At 42.5% G+C, this 16,190-nt stretch overlaps 1 protein-coding gene across 1 annotated transcript in view; it reads right to left on the bottom strand.

The window, feature by feature from the left end:
• Nucleotides 1–398: 398 nt before the first annotated feature.
• LOC146064247 (receptor-transporting protein 3-like) overlaps nt 399–16,190 on the bottom strand; it is a 50,516-nt gene continuing 34,724 nt past the window's right edge. Inside the window, exons 2-3 of the mRNA XM_083177513.1 lie at nt 10,319–10,482; nt 399–5,278 (exon numbers count right to left, since the gene is read on the bottom strand). Coding sequence (XP_083033639.1) covers nt 4,735–5,278; nt 10,319–10,482 — 708 coding nt within the window. The 3' untranslated portion in view covers nt 399–4,734. The remainder of the gene's footprint in view (nt 5,279–10,318; nt 10,483–16,190) is intronic.

Raw genomic sequence — 16,190 nt, 5'->3', positions numbered from 1 at the left:
GGCCTTCACACTTAACTTCTTATTATGTTAAAATAGAACACACATTTGTGTATATTATATATTCATTATTATTTTTTCTTCCCTTCACTACAGACACTGAACAGCACCAGGATGATGTTGGTGAAATTATGCGGGAACTCTTTTCGACCCTGCTATATTTAAATATTTTGTTTTCCCGATTGGAGGCCCTACTTTAATTCCCCCCCCTTTCAGTTTTGTTCTAAATAAAAGTGTTTTTACAGTTAGAAGTTGCCTGTGTTTTTAATCATAAATATGTGAGAGGGTTTGTAAGGGCAGGTACATACCGATGTGTAATGTAAGTTATATTGGTAATTTGAGGTGAGGGGTAACGAATGATGTGTGAATGTGTGTGTTTTTGTGTGAAATAACACATAGTGAAAAGGCATGATTTTTTATTGTTGTTAGATTAAAACATCACACATAACATCAGGGTAGGTATACATGTTACAAAATCGGATTAAACTAATTGTTGACATAATTTAGTACATACACACAAACAACACCATGACTTTAATTAAATTTAAAAGCAATGTGGGGACACATAGATAGTGATTAAAATGCAACCTTAGAACATAAAATATATACATGTAAGGAGGGTTAAAATGTATTATTTTTAGGCTGTTCATGAAGGTAGACAATTGAGGTAATAGCAAACAATAATTGATTAACAAATAGAATAATTATTTTAATTGTCTTAATCATAGTTGAAAGGGTAGATTATGAGGGCCATATATGTGAAGGGTATGCCAGCGTGCACTGACGTACGCGCACTCTCACGAGGGATGACATACGCTGAGTTTTCCATTGAAAACAATAGAGACCCGTCCGTGCAAGGTGGTGTACGCTCAGATAGCCGCAAGAAGTCGGTGGGAAGACGGACGAGAGACGTCCGTAAACGGTGGCGTACGCTCTGTTGTACGCCAGTTGTCGGAGTCTAAGGGGTGAGCCGTCCGTGTACATTGGCGTACGCTCAATTGTACGCCACTCCCCTTTGTCAGTGTTTGTGCCCGTACGTATGCGGCTGTTTTGTGGGTGGACTTTACCTCAACGGCCACGTACAGAGAGCGTACGTTGATATGGAACGCACGCACGTTTGGCCGCACCAACCAGAATAAACCCCAATGTTCTTAGGAGAAACTTTTTAAAAGTATAAATCTTAACCTACCCAGCTGAATGACATGGTACTAGTGAGACCAACCCAATGCTAAATACATCAGTGCATAACAACTGTGTGAAGCAGTTTTAGTGCCCCTACAAGAACTGTACTTGCAATATTGGGGTTGAAGTCCAGATGTTCCATTTATTTTCACATGATGGTGGTCACATGATGATGTCAAATGACAGTGAGAGCACCGAAGGCCCCACAAACATGTAAATGTTTTGACACACTAAGGGCCTAAATCAGGTTGAATCTGTATGGGCTGAATGTGGCCCAGTGACCAATGTTGAGGGTCTGCACATGCCTATTGTCAAAAATACGCATGCGCTGACCCACTGTTCGTACACTAGGGGAGGGCTGTGGCGGACAGGGGGCAGTTGCAGGTGGGCGACCACTGAAAGACTTCTCATACTAGCAGCCGTATGTGAGGAGATGTGTCAGCGAACACATATCTTCGCATCAGCTCCTACCTGTCATTTTTCAAGCCCAGCCCGTACCATGGCAGAGTTGATTGGCTGGCTGTTTAAAGCTTTATACATCTGAACATAAGGCTTTCCTTCCAATCTCTCCTAATTAATAACCTTCAGGATGAAAGAGGGAAAGATATCTAAAGGTGGTCCACGCAGTAATCCCCTACATTTGTTACAAGATAGACCTGTATAGTAGCATTCAAACACTGGACAAGTCTGCAGACATGTATTCACTGCTTAAATAATTTCCCTGATTTCTTCCTCTTTCCAGACCTAGTTATTAAGATTTATAAGTTGCAACTATCCCAACTGTCCCAATGTTTTTTTGGGACTGGCCTGCTATCCCACTCACAGGCAGCAGTATCCAGCAGTGGGGGGGGCAGTTGATAGTCCCTCTGTCATACGTGCATGCAGTATCCATTCATGGGAAAGAGGGACTGGGGGCATAGCGTTGCACTCTCACAAAGCCATTCCCCTTTTTGCCAAGGCCACACCCCTTTTTGGAGTGCACAATGGAATACTGCATTACAAAGCCTGGATGTTGGGAGGTATGATGACTTTTTTTAAAAAGCACACGCGATTGCTTCATATACGAAGCATAAAGGTGATTTTTGTTCAATGAAAGATTTCTCTTCTCATCTTGATTACCCATTTTGTATCCTCAACCTAGTAGTTCATGTGTGCCTAAACTACAGTACGATGAACAAAAGTGCACATTCTCTAGAGAATCCGTATATTCTGAGTAGGCTGCATTTCATATTTAGTGCATACAGCATTGTACCTTTGCAATATTGAAATTATGAATAAAATTTAATTAAATTTACAATGTATGCAAGTTAATTCATTCTTCAGCCAATCCAAGCGAACAAAAATGTCAAGAAATGATTTGATGCATTTATGAATTCAGATATTAAGAAATAATGTAATGACACCATCATTTTTTGCCTATAGTCAGAGCCGGCCCTAGGCATAGGCAAACTAGACAAATGCCTAGGGCATTTGGAATGCCTAGGGGCACCAGCGGCTTCTGCTGATTAAAATGATATGCAGCATTTCTAATGGGCATTATGTGTGTTGTGTATAAGGGCATTAATAATGTGCAACATTTGTGTAAGGGGCATTATGTGTGTCATTATGTGTATGAAGGGCATTAATAAAGGTTGGCATAATGAGTAAGGGGCATTATGTTTAAAAGGACATTATTAATGTGTGTCATGTGTAAGGGGCATTACTGTGTGGTATTATCAAGGGTGCATAGAGGAAGGGGTAGGGGGTACAAATTACACAGGCCAAAGTCTGATGGAAGGGCCCAGTGGGGGCCCTGGGCTCCCTCCCCTTAAGTGACAGCAGCTGCTCTCCTCTGCCCATCACAAACTGCTTTGTGCTGGGTTGCAGTGTGACCATGGAGGTGCTCAAAATACATTATTTTCTCAGGATTTCTTTCTAAGGGTATAATGTGAATAATGTGAGGAGTAATGTATATAACGTAAAGTGGTACTACAGTGTGATGTAACGTGAATAAGGGACACCATCGCATGATATAATGTGAATAAAGTTCCACTACTGTGTGGCATAATTTGAATTGGGGGTACTATTGTGTGGCCATGCCCCTTCCCAGCAAGAACACACCCCTGTTTGGGCTGTGCACCGAATGTGTGCACTGTTTCTATTTAAAATATTGCGGGTAGGAGCACCAAAATGATGACTGCTATTATGAGGGTGGATGGTGCTGGGAAAGGGGAGCAGGGTCAGAGGCGGAAATAGTGGCGGTGCTAGGGGGCACCAGCCAAAATCTTGCCTAGGGCGTAATTTAGGCTAGGGCCGGCTCTGCCTATAGTATATTTATTAGAGATGTGTGCTGATTCCCATGTTTTGATTTTGGTTCTATTTCATCAGGATTTGGTTTTGTCAATACCACTCTCACTGTTTTGGATATTATTATTTTTTTTAAATGTAGAAAAAAACAAGAGAATTACTATTCTCAATAAGTAATTTGACCACCTCACAGCTCACAATAAGGTTTTCATCCCGTTTAGGCTAAAAATGTTTACCAAACTAGCGGGATGATTAAGTTAAGTCACAGCAGTGTGCAGCACCCAGACATGGAGGATCAACGTCTCATCCTATTCCACTTATACCTGAAGTGTAACATCCTGAATTTCTGTTATATCATTACAACAATGTTTACATACACTGTTCATCCCCAAATTTGCAAATAGAGAAGAAATAGTGAAATAGGGCAAAGGAAGCCTCTCTACGGGTATAGTCTTGATGGATTTCCGATTTTTAATGTGTTATCCAGTTTTTAACGGTGTGAAAGATTTTGATTTCAGGACCACCTGGACTAGATATTGTAGTACTATCATGTCTGGCAGCAGCCACTGCACTAGTACTTAGTTGCTGCTCCTGCTCTTCTATCGACTGATTGTGATCCATAAGAACTCAGTGCTTATATTTTTATGCCGTGGCATGGTGAAGTTTATTGAACACACAAAAAAAAAGTTTTTTTCTTTTTTTGTAAATGACAACTCATAGTGTGGAGCAGTGGGGTATGGCCTGCAGTGTTACAGTTTTTGTATATTTATATGAACACAGTGATGTATGGTCTATGGAGTCACAGTGCTTATCTTCTATTTTTGTGAATGCAAGTTGTACAAAAACTAAATTTTACAACTTTTTTCACAAATAACAACTCACACTGTAGACTCACATTGCTTATGTGAGTCTTAGGAGACCGCAAAATTATTTGTACACTTTTAGTACACTTTTTTATAAATAACGATTCACACCGTGGAGTCAGAGTGCTCATATTTTTGTATTTAGCTAGACCAATATTAACATTAAAGAACCTGTGGGGACTGGAATGCACAGAAAAGTCTGCTCAGCACTGCAGTGGGCAGATAGGTTAGCTCAACGGTCATAAATTTACCAGCACACAGGTCTCAGTTGGTCCTGTGTGAAATGGAGAATTAGCATTGACGGGGCTTATATTGAATCCAAAACCCATGAAATCTGGGTGATGACGTTTTGCCTCATTTTGGAAACCGAGTTTGGTGGAAAAAACCTATTCCTGAAGCTTACAATTTATCTTCTTAGTAACCAGAAAGTCAATGCTCCAAGACCCAAAATTATAGAGCCAATCATTTCTCCTGCCGAAGTTTCCTGTTGTGCTGGGGCTCTTGGGAGGCTGTCTGTAAATGAGACTCTTGGCTGATAAGGTGTACTTGGAGATTCCTTTCTCTCTGGCTGGGTTTCCTTTCTCTTTGGTGGGGTTTTTGTGGTTATTGTCTGCCATTTGCAGACATGCAATCTGCAAGCCTCACAGTGCTCCTTGTTATGAGGACCTTCCATGTTATGACTGTATAGCTCAGGCTTTAGTTCTGGGTTAATCCTCTTCTTTTCATAGAATACTTGCTGGATTCGACTACACACATTTCTAATGATTCTGTTTACGTTCTCAAAAGTGATCTCTGGCTTCTCCATCAGAGGTTTACTGCATTTCTTACATTCCTGCTTGAAGATCCTCATCCTTACTGTTCCTTGTTTCGTGTATCTATTCAGATTCATTAGAAATAAAACATGTACTTCTGCGGAGTTCCATGGACGTCTACAAAGTGAACACCGAAACCTGCAAATAAGATATAATTTGTTATATAGTAAATGAACTGGAAATAAATTAACAATATGTTAAAGGACAATCTAAATAAAAGGGAAGTATTACAAAGTTGAGTGATTGTAATAAATTGATGTAACCAATTTTTTCACTGGACAATTCCCCATACCGTATGTAATTTTTTTTTAAAAACTGAAAAACAATAGATGTTCCACTTGTGAGATAGTTCCACTATAGATATCTGAGGTGACATTTAATGAGATGCAAAAATGTGACTTTTGCGATATTTTCGTGAAAAACGGCCGAAACCCCGAATTCGCATATTTAATGAGATGAGAAAAAAATCGTCAAAAATCGCATATTTTGCCGCAAAATCACACTTTCTGAAAGTGCGATTTTTACTCGCGCCGGAACTCGTATCCAGATGTTTTCCCATTGAAAAGTATACAATTCACATATTTAATGAGATGTTTATTTGGGAAATGTGTTTTAAATTTGACAAAAAATTAGACCAGGTTCTGATATGCGAATTGGCCAGAACCCTGCACAGATCATTGAGATCTGTGCATGGTCCTGTGGTAATAATGTGTTAAAGTGTTTTTTTGGAAAAAAAATGGCGTGGGGTCCCCCCTCCTGAGCATAACCAGCCCCGGGCTCATTGAGCCAGACCTGGTTCCAAAAATACGGGGGACAAAAAGCGTAGGGGTCCCCCGTATTTCTGAAACCAGCCCTGAACTCTTGGACCAGTCCTGGTTCCAAAAATACGGGGGACAAAAAATCTGGGGGTCCCCCGTATTTTGAAACCAGCACCGGGCTCCAACAGCCCGCGGTGTCATGCCACAGCTGGGGGACACTTTTTACATAAGGTCCCCCGGCCGAAACATGAGCACCGTGGCTGGTCAGCCTTGGACGGGGTACCTGGAGGAGTGGGACCCCCCCAATAAAGGGCCCCCCCCAGACTTCACCCGTCCAGGGCTGAAGCCCGGGGCTGTCACCGGCGTCCATGGCCAGTGGACGCCGGCCTGATAGGGTTAAATCTGACGTACCTAACATTGCTTTATGCAGGAGAACTAGAAGTGCCAACAGACCTCCCCCGCAGGCTGGGACTTGGAGAACCACAAGTCCCAGCATGCGGGGCATTAATGGGCCCGCTGGGACTTGTAGTCCACCTGTACAAAGAATGTAAAAAGAAAACACACACACACAGAGAAGTATAACTTTATTACATACACATACACACACCTCACTTTTACACCAACATACTCACCAATCCAGGATCCAGCGCTGTCCACCCTCCTGCATAGCCTGCTCAGCCAGCACTGACAGCGAGCTGAACCGGCTTTCTCCGGTGCAGATAACAGCCTGTGTCGTGATTGGCCGATGCGTCTCCATGGAGACGCATAGCTCAGCCCTGTGTTGCACTGGGACAGCGCGACACAGGCTGTTTTCTGCACCGGAGAAAGCCGGTTCAGCTCGTTGTCAGTGCTGGCTGAGCCGGCTATGCAGGAGGGTGGACAGCGCTGGACCCTGGATTGGTGAGTATGTTGGTGTAAAAGTGAGGTGTGTGTATGTGTTTGGAATAAAGGCCGGCTCTGGGGACAGCTACCGCTGGGTAGAAGTGACAGCCATTGACAGCATAGAGCATGGGGCTGCCTGGTTGTATCCATAGCCCTGCAGGTCCCGGCTGTTTAAAATAATACCCCTTTCACACAGAAAATGCAGGGACTTACCGGGGAATATGGTCCCAGGATCATGCAGGGATATTGCTGGGCTGGCCCCTTTTACACCAGCCTAGTCACTGCATTTTCTGGTGTGAGGGGGAGAGACACCCCCCCCCCCCCCCACACACACACACACACACACACACTTTAACCAACCACCGGCTATATCTTCGGAACCAACTGACCCATTTACATGAACCAGTATCATATTGAAGAACTTTTGAGAGCTCTTGTGAAACTGGGCCATTTGGTTCCAGAGAAATCTGTCCTCAAACAACATGAACAGCCAGAAATTACATTTCAGAAATGAAATAATCGGTTTACCCACAATATCTTTGGAACCAATTAACCCATATGGACCAGCCTGGTATCAGATTGAAGGCCCAGCTATTTGGGTTTGTGTGATGAGCTTTGAGCTTCTGTGATGCCAGTGGGGGAACTGGCAGCCATTAGAACCGGGTGGGGGTCAGAATTAGCGGGTCCCATGTTATCCTATGGGGAAAATGTTCCAGCTTTGCCCAGCAGTATCTCCGATTCCTGTGGGGCTAGCAACACAGGGCTGAGCTCCTTGGAAAGCCCCGGCCCTCAGCTACAAAATGGGCCCGGAGCTGTAGCTCCATCAGGCCCATTGTTAATCTGGCCCTGATCCAGTGTGTGTCCCAGCATTTGTGGTCTGAAAGGGGTATTAGTATACAACCCTGTTCATGTGCATCCAGAATATTTATGGCAGTGTAAAAGGGTTACCAGTCACCTAACCTGACATAAGGAGAGAGACTAGGCAGACAGAGATAAGCAGTTGGGGGTAGGGAGGGTGGACACGAGCTGGAGTAGCATGAGTGATGCAGAGCTGGAGTGATGGGAGACAGAAATCATTTGGTGTGTCAAAACATTTTTTTTATCCTACAGTATAAAAGAACATTACTTAACAACATTGTCACCTAATGAATTGACGGAATACGGTTACTAGGTCGACAAACATTAGGTTGACCACTGAAGGTCGACATGCATGAAAGTTGACCTGACTGAAGGTCTACGTGCATTAAGGTCGACATGGGTTAGGATGACAGGGACATTAGGTCGATACAAGAATTAGGTCTACATAGGGAAGATCAACAGTCAAAAGGTCGACATGGGGTTTTTCCCTTTTTTTGAGCCACCATGTGCTGACAGGGGTATTTCATGACCTACCATCCACTAGAGCGTGGTGGGAGAATAAAATAGGGTACATGTTTATTTTCACGGCGGCCGATATATCGGATGTGATATTGGGCGATATATTGGCCGATCCGATGTGATCCGATGCAATTTTTTTACCTGTTCATAACCCCACTATCCACTACGCATGGAGTTGATTTTATATAGTGTGGCGAGCGCAGTGAGTCACCGAGCATGAAGTGTGGCGAGCGGATGCGGATTACTGCGCTCACCACACTATATAATATCAACTCCATGCGTAGTGGATAGTGGGGTTATGAACAGGTAAAGAATCGCATCGAATCGGCCTATATCGCATCCGATATATCGGCCGCCGTGAAACTAAGTACCTAAAATAGTGTGCCGAGCGCAGCGAGGCTCCATGCCCGAAGCATGGCAAGTATAGCGAGCCATACGAGGTGATGCAGTGTACCTCTCAGCACAAGTTACATCTGCCCCACCTGCAGTACACATGGTTTGGGCCATTTATGTGAACCAGAATAAGGGCCATGATGTATCTATTTGGTTCCCAAATTTTCTTGTTTTCTTGACCAGGGTGCCATATAATATCAGCATTTGTTTTAAGGTGCCCACAGACACATCGATCCCGGCGTGCGTTCTGTGCTTAACTAGCACACATAGCATCGCATCGTATGCCTTGTGCATGCGATGTGCATGCGATGCTATGCGATAAAAAGCTAGTACAAAAAGTATGTGCAGCACATACTTTTTGTACTGTGCGATGAGGTGCTGCGGGAGCGCGCACCCCATCGCATAGCATCGCACCGCCGGGATCGGTGCGTGTGTGGGCACCATAAGGCCCCCTAGTCAAAAAGTTGTTTATGGATAAATTAAAAAAAGTAAAAAGTAAATTGCGCTTAACTGTCACCCTCAGGTTCAGTTATGTGATGGGAAACATAGCTGTGGTTATAATTGTCCATACATTTTATGATTGGCAGCCACCAGCACTGGTTTTGCCTATGACTTTGTGCATAAATAATTTGATTTGGTCATGAAACAAGGCACCCTTGCAAACACCCCGAGCCATCCCAGGGAACCACTGATCTAACCTGTAAAATATTCTAAGGTAAACTAATGGTGTGTACACACTTGTACAATGTGCATGAGATTTTGACTATATAGTCAAAATCTCATCTGGATCTCATGCAGATCGCACAGGTTTTAACCCTTGCGATCCCGATGCGCGCTCCTATATCGCAGCCAGAAAGTCTTGGCTGCATAGACTATATAGTGCAGATCTGCACTATATAGTCTAAATTGTATGCAGATAGTCTAAATTGTATATATTGTATGCAGATAGTCTAAATTGTAATATAGTCATGATTGTTCAAGTGTGTACACACCATAACAGTTCACACTCAACTTTTCTGCTATGAATTGTGATTTTATTTAAAATAACTAAAATAATATAAGTATTTTCTAACCAGCTTGTAACAGTAATTTTTCAAACACAACTTGTAAAATGTAAAGCAGAAACCGATTGGCTATAACTCTCACAGTTTTATACCTCACCGAGCTTTGATAAATATCTATATATATCTGATGGTCTTATTAAATAATTTATATATTTAACAATTGTCTATGTGAATATATATATATATATATATATATATATATATATACACACATAAAAATATGTGTTCCAGATGTATTGTAACTTTGTAGTATACTATGCACTTATACACTTCATAGTAATAGTATAAATAGGGGGTTATGTATTTAAGTTCTGAAAGAGATAAAATTGTAAGGGATAAAGTACTGACCAATTTGCCTTACATTTTAAAGACTATAGGGGAAATTTACTAAGATTGGAGTTCTATTTTACATGGGATGTTGCTATGGGCAACCAGTCAGATACTATCTATAATCTTCCTGAAGATGCTAAATAAGAAGTAGATTCTTATTGGTTGCCCATAGCAACATTCCGTGTGAAATAGAACTTCCATTTAGTAAATTTCCCCCAGTGTCTGGAAAATGACAGGTAGCTTTTTTGGCTGGTACTTCATCACTTTCAATGTTATATCTCTCTCCAAGCTTTGATAAATATCCCAAAACACAAACACACTTGTCGGGTCTTTATGCAAGGTTTTATATTGATAATTTCACATATCATATTTACCTGGCAAATGTATGTGGTGTATACCGCAAGCCTTTTTCTTGTTCTGGAAGATTATCATCAAAATACAGTTTCCATGTATCACGGATTCCCATTTCTTCTTTTTCCCTGTCAAATTCATCTGCCCAGGTTTGTGCATCCATGGTCCGTCCTGACAAGCAGCAGCTCTGAGAACAGAGAGAAATGGGAATCTGTTTAAGTACTAGATGTCACTATTTCCAAAGAAATGAAACTTAGAAGACAATCATGCAGAGAAACGAAACTAATTAGAGAACAGCCGATCTCAGCCAGAATCAATGAATACATTACCTAGTACTGTTCATATCTCTTGGGATAGAAAAACAGAAATGTTTTTTGTGTTTTTCCAGTAGCTTTTACTGTAAAGGGTACTTGTTTCCTAGCACGGCGCCCGATTTTACTACGATTTTAACGTAGTCAAATTGCATCGCATGCCATTATTGTATGGCATGCGATGCGATGCGATGCGATGCGATTTTCCCATACCTCCCAACTTCTGACCTGTAGAAATAGGGACACTCGCGCGGGGGTGGGGCATATGCAAATGAGGTAGCGGCTTATGCTAATTAGCCACAACCTCATTTTCATACGAGAATAGACGCTGTGCGCATGCGCACAGCGTCTATTCTACTAGATTGGGGGTCTCCCAACTGCCACCCCCCGCAGCGGGACAATGCCTGCCGCGGGTGGGACAGCGGGACAGGACCCGAAAATCGGGACTGTCCCGCTGTAATCGTGACAGTTGGGAGGTATGTTTTCCTATGTAATTTATTCACTGCTCTCTGTCAGTGAATACATTACAAAAACCAGGTCCGATATAAAATCGGATGCGATTGCATCCGATATCTGATCCGATTTTACCTGTCATAATGGCATTTAATGTACTATACCTTTTTTTTTTTTTTTTTAATTGAGTCTTTATTTAGTTATTAAATTTCATATCACAATTACATCCATAAAAACAGACAATAGACATCATCGCATATACAAGGATCTATAAACATCTATCAAGAAGAACAGTACATATCATATATGTCGATGACAAGACTACAACAATAACAACACTACACATTCACATAGACGTACTCCCCCTGGACTAACACACTCACAGCTCTCCACTATATAATCTTATATCCGCAATTTGGCCCACACCTTCTTCCCTTCTACCCTTGCTTGTCCATTCAAGCCCACCTGCCCTTTTGCCTTGTCCCTTTCATTTCCTTTCCATTTATTTCCCCTTAGACTTCTCCACCATCCCACCCTTTGTGTAGGGGACCTCTGGACTCTATCAACCAAATATAGTAAAAAAAAAACGAAAAAAAAAAAAACCCATGTTGTCAAATATATATCTTAACTACTCGTTAAATACGTGCCATTATCTACTTAGTTGTGTTTGGGTTATCATTAAGTTCAATCATGATTAATATCTGTGTCTAAAAAACACTTCTACGTTAAATAAAGGGACTCAAATATAAAATCTACAGCATCCCTTGTTCTCAATCCACTTCTATATATATATCACTTTATGTGCCATAACTATACTTTCGAGTTTTCATCCCACCCCCTATACAAACCTTAAAAGTGTATATCACTAATTATAGATATTTCTACCTACATTGTGCTAGTTATTTTATCTAATACTATTACCCACTTTATAATACACTGATCTATTCCAGTGTCCCCATATCCTGTGATATTTCTGAGTCGATCCCTGGGATGCATATACAAATTTCTCATGTTCACTGGTGGAGTTTGCCAAATTAATCCATTCCACTAATGACGGGCCTTTAGGGGACAACCACTGACGGGCTATTATTACTTTTGCAAGGGCGGTTAGATTCCTTGCCAACTGCTGCGTCTCTCAGGTATTTCCCTCCTCCTCCCATATCCACAAAACCAGATTAAGTTTATTCAAGGAACCCCTACTGATACCGATTTGTGCAAGTGTTTTAATTATCCCATTCCAGAACCTGCTTACATTTCTACAACTCCACAATAAATGTTCAAATGTGGCTTCTCCTTCTCCGCATTTTGGGCATCTATGGGACTCTGGACCCGCATATTTTTTGATCCTTACTGGAGTTATATATGTCCGGTGCAGGATGTTAAATTGTACCTGCTGTATTCGCATAGAGTTGGTCGCGGATTTAGGACCCGCCATTGCCACCCTCCACCTACTCTCATCTAGCTGAGGAATATCTTCCCCCCACTTTACCCGTAGAGCTCCAAACTCCTCAGTTTGTACATAGGAATGTAGGAAGTGATATATTTTAGACAGCCGTTTGCCCCTCCCTAGTTTTTTAATGAATTTTTTGCAAGGGGCTTCCTCCATTGTCCACTGCTCACCCTTACAATATTGGGCCATAGCGCTTCTAACCTGTAGGTATCTAAAGAACACTTCCTTCGGTAAATTAAACACATTCTGTAGCTGGGAAAGGATTTTAATGCCCCATTTTGATACCATTGACCTATAGAGCTAATTCCAAAGGAGTTCCACAATTTTCCTCCCTGTTGTTCCTTAATTTCCTTCATTGTGCTGAGGGAAAAAATAGGAGTGTCTGGGTCCAGACTGTCAAATTTTTTCAGCTTACTAGTCCACCTCCAAACCTTAACGGCTTGACTGATAATTGGTGGGAGGTCCCGACGGAGCCCTCGCACAAGCAGTCTCTGAAGGGGAGTGACATCTGGATCCACACCCTCCATTAGTTCCTGCAGTACGCCTGTAGCCTCTCCTGGCCTGACCCATGCACAGATATGGACCATTTGAGCAGCCATATAGTACACTTTGAAATCTGGCAGAGCCAGACCTCCCTTCTCTCTGTCCCTGCATATGGTGTCCAGCCTTATTCTTGGCCGCTTATCGCGCCATATAAATGAAGAGACAAGGCTATTTATCTTCCTAAAGTAATCATCTTTGATAAAAACTGGAGAATTTTGGACAATATACAGAAATTTAGGAAGTAATGCCATCTTAATCAGATTAACCCGACCGATTTGTGTGATCGGGAGTCTGGACCAGCTCCGGCATTTGGTCCTTAGATCTTTAATGAACGGAATTATATTGTCAGAAATAAAATCAGCGGAGTTCCCAGCAAAACATATGCCCAAATAGCGAAACTTCCCTACCTTTTTTAGTTGGGCATCAACCTCAGGGTCATTCCCCTCCTTGTTACCTATTTGAATATAATTTGATTTGTTCCAATTCATTGTCAGGCCTGAATACTTCCCAAAGTCCTGTATATATCCCATTATCCTAGGCAAGTCTCTAGAGACTGCTATGCCGACCAGAAGGTCGTCTGCGTACAGTGAAACTAGATTTCTGCTGGGTCCACCCCCATTCCTCTCTCCCCCCAGAGCAGATCTTAACATGCATGCAAGGGGTTCGACCACCACTGCAAACAGCAGGGGGGATAGGGGACACCCCTGTCGCGTTCCTCTGGAGAGAGAGAAGGAGGGGGAAGTGAATCCATTGATGGTCATCCTAGCTTTAGGGTTCTGATAGAGCAACTACACCTGCTTGATGAACCTTTCCCCAAAGCCAAAAGCCTGTAAAACTCCCCATAGGAAAGGCCATTCCACCGAGTCGAAAGCCTTGTTCGCATCGAATGATGCGATCATTGCTCCCGAATCTCCCTGTTCCGCCGTTTGCAGGTAAGAGTAGGCCCAGCGCAAATTAATCATTGTAGATTTCACCCCCCCATAAATCCTGTCTGATCAGGGTGGACTATTTGCTCTATTACATTCTTCTATTTGCTAATATTTTAGCATATATTTTAGCGTCAGATGAAATTAAGGATATAGGCCTAAAAGAGTCCACCCTGGTCGGATCTTTTCCGCTTTTCGGTATCACAATTATTGCGGCCTCAGACATCGACGGGGGTACACTTCCCTCCATTTCCATGTGCTGAAAGACACTCAATAACTGCAGAGCCAACTTATTAACGTATTTCTGGTAAACCTCCCCGGGCAGGCCATCCAGGCCTGGTGCTTTCCCCCCTGGGACTAAATTGATTGCTGTTATTACTTCCTCCAGTGTCAGTGGGGCTTCTAATAGATCCCTAGAGCTTGGCAAGAAATTTGGCAAACTTATCCTCCCCAGGTATTCCCCAATTTCTTCTTTACTACAATTTAGTTTTGATCTATACACCTCTTCAAAATATGTGGAGAAAACTTCCGCTATCCTAGGGGTTTTTATTACCTCTTCCCCTGAATCTAACTTTATCATGGGGATTATATGAGACGGTCTATCCTGTTTCATCAAATATGCTAGACATTTCCCTGTTCGGTCAGAGTTTGAATACCACTTATGAGCCCCTGTGGCCAACCTCCTACACGTCACATCTTGAAGGTGCTCCACCCATTCTTTTTGGGCTGTCTGCCATGTGGATCGAGCTAGTTCTGATTTATTTAAAAGAAAATAGTTTTCTAGGTTAATCATCTTAACTTCCAATTCGTTCATCCTTTTACGGTTTGTCTGCTTCAGGAAGGCAATTCTTTTTATAAAAACCCCTCTTAAGAAGGCCTTAAAGGCGTCCCACACCACAGCATTTAATGTAGAACCTAAGTTCTCCTCAAAAAACTTTTCCATCATTTCCTCTATTTCCTCCTGTTCCCCCATTTGTGGCAGCCAGTATGGCTGCAATTTCCAGTATCGGAACCCCGTCGGGGTCTCTAGGTCAACCTGGATGGTTACCGGTGAATGATCCGAGATTCCCCGGGCTTTATATTCCACCTGACTGATCTTGTTAAGAACCTTCTCAGAGACCAGGATCATATCGATTCTAGAGAATGCTTTATGGGAAGATGAATAACAAGAGAACTGTTGGAGGCCAGGATTCCTCAGCCTCCAAGGGTCCCTCCTCCCTATCGCCTCAATAAAATCTGCAAACCTGTTACCTTCCTTGGCAATTTATTTTCCGTCCTATTCCATCTGTCTAAACGAGGCAAAAGTACCTTATTAAAGTCACCCAGACAGATTACCATACTGTCTGGAAAAGAGGCAGCAAATTCAACCGCCATTCTTATTACATCATAGGAGAACGGGGGTGGAATATAGACTGTGAGAATACAAAGACGTGTATGTTCAATAGCACATTCCACAAATATATATCTCCCCCCAGGGTCTATCTTCAAAGAGCCAACCTCAAAAACCACCGACTTCTTAATCAACATTGAAACTCCCCTGGAGGTTGAAGAAAAAGGGGCATGATAACTGTGACCAATCCAGGGACGTTTCAAAGATGCTAGACGTTCCCCATGCAAGTGGGTCTCTTTCAAGCAGATAATATCGGCATCCATGTTCTTGCACTGCTTAAGAACTAAAGCTCTTTTTACCCTACAATTCAGGCCTCTAACATTCCAGGATATTAATCTGACCATCTAGACTGTACATGATAGTTAGGCGGATATTTAACATTTACCCAGTGATCTACCGGGCATTGGACATGAATACCAAAAGCAGTTCTTATTGCCGAATATTCCAAGTTTATCGAGTACATGCTGTGGGACAATCTTATCGTATACTTGCTGTGAGCACACCAAAACAAACAAACATATACACACCCTTCCTCCCTCCTCCCCCTCCCTGTATAGCTTATTTCCCACGGTATACCTATATCCCAACCCTCCCCTCAACAAATACCCCCTTTTACCTATACCAAAAACAACAAAATATGGCACATAGCTTAATGGAAACAGCAGACCAATCCGAATTAAAAGGAAAATATCCTTTTATTGGACAGTTTAACTGGAAGACATCTGTTTTCTTCCAGGATATGTGCCGTCCAGCCAACTCGCCGCCTCCCCAGGAGTGAAAAAAAACTTTGTAGCCCCCTCCGCCACTATTCTCAATTTGGAC

Source organism: Crinia signifera, chromosome 3 (genome assembly GCF_055691185.1).
Source record: "Crinia signifera chromosome 3, ASM5569118v1, whole genome shotgun sequence".
NCBI lineage: Eukaryota > Metazoa > Chordata > Amphibia > Anura > Myobatrachidae > Crinia > Crinia signifera.
This window is presented reverse-complemented; position numbering and strand designations above follow the sequence as displayed.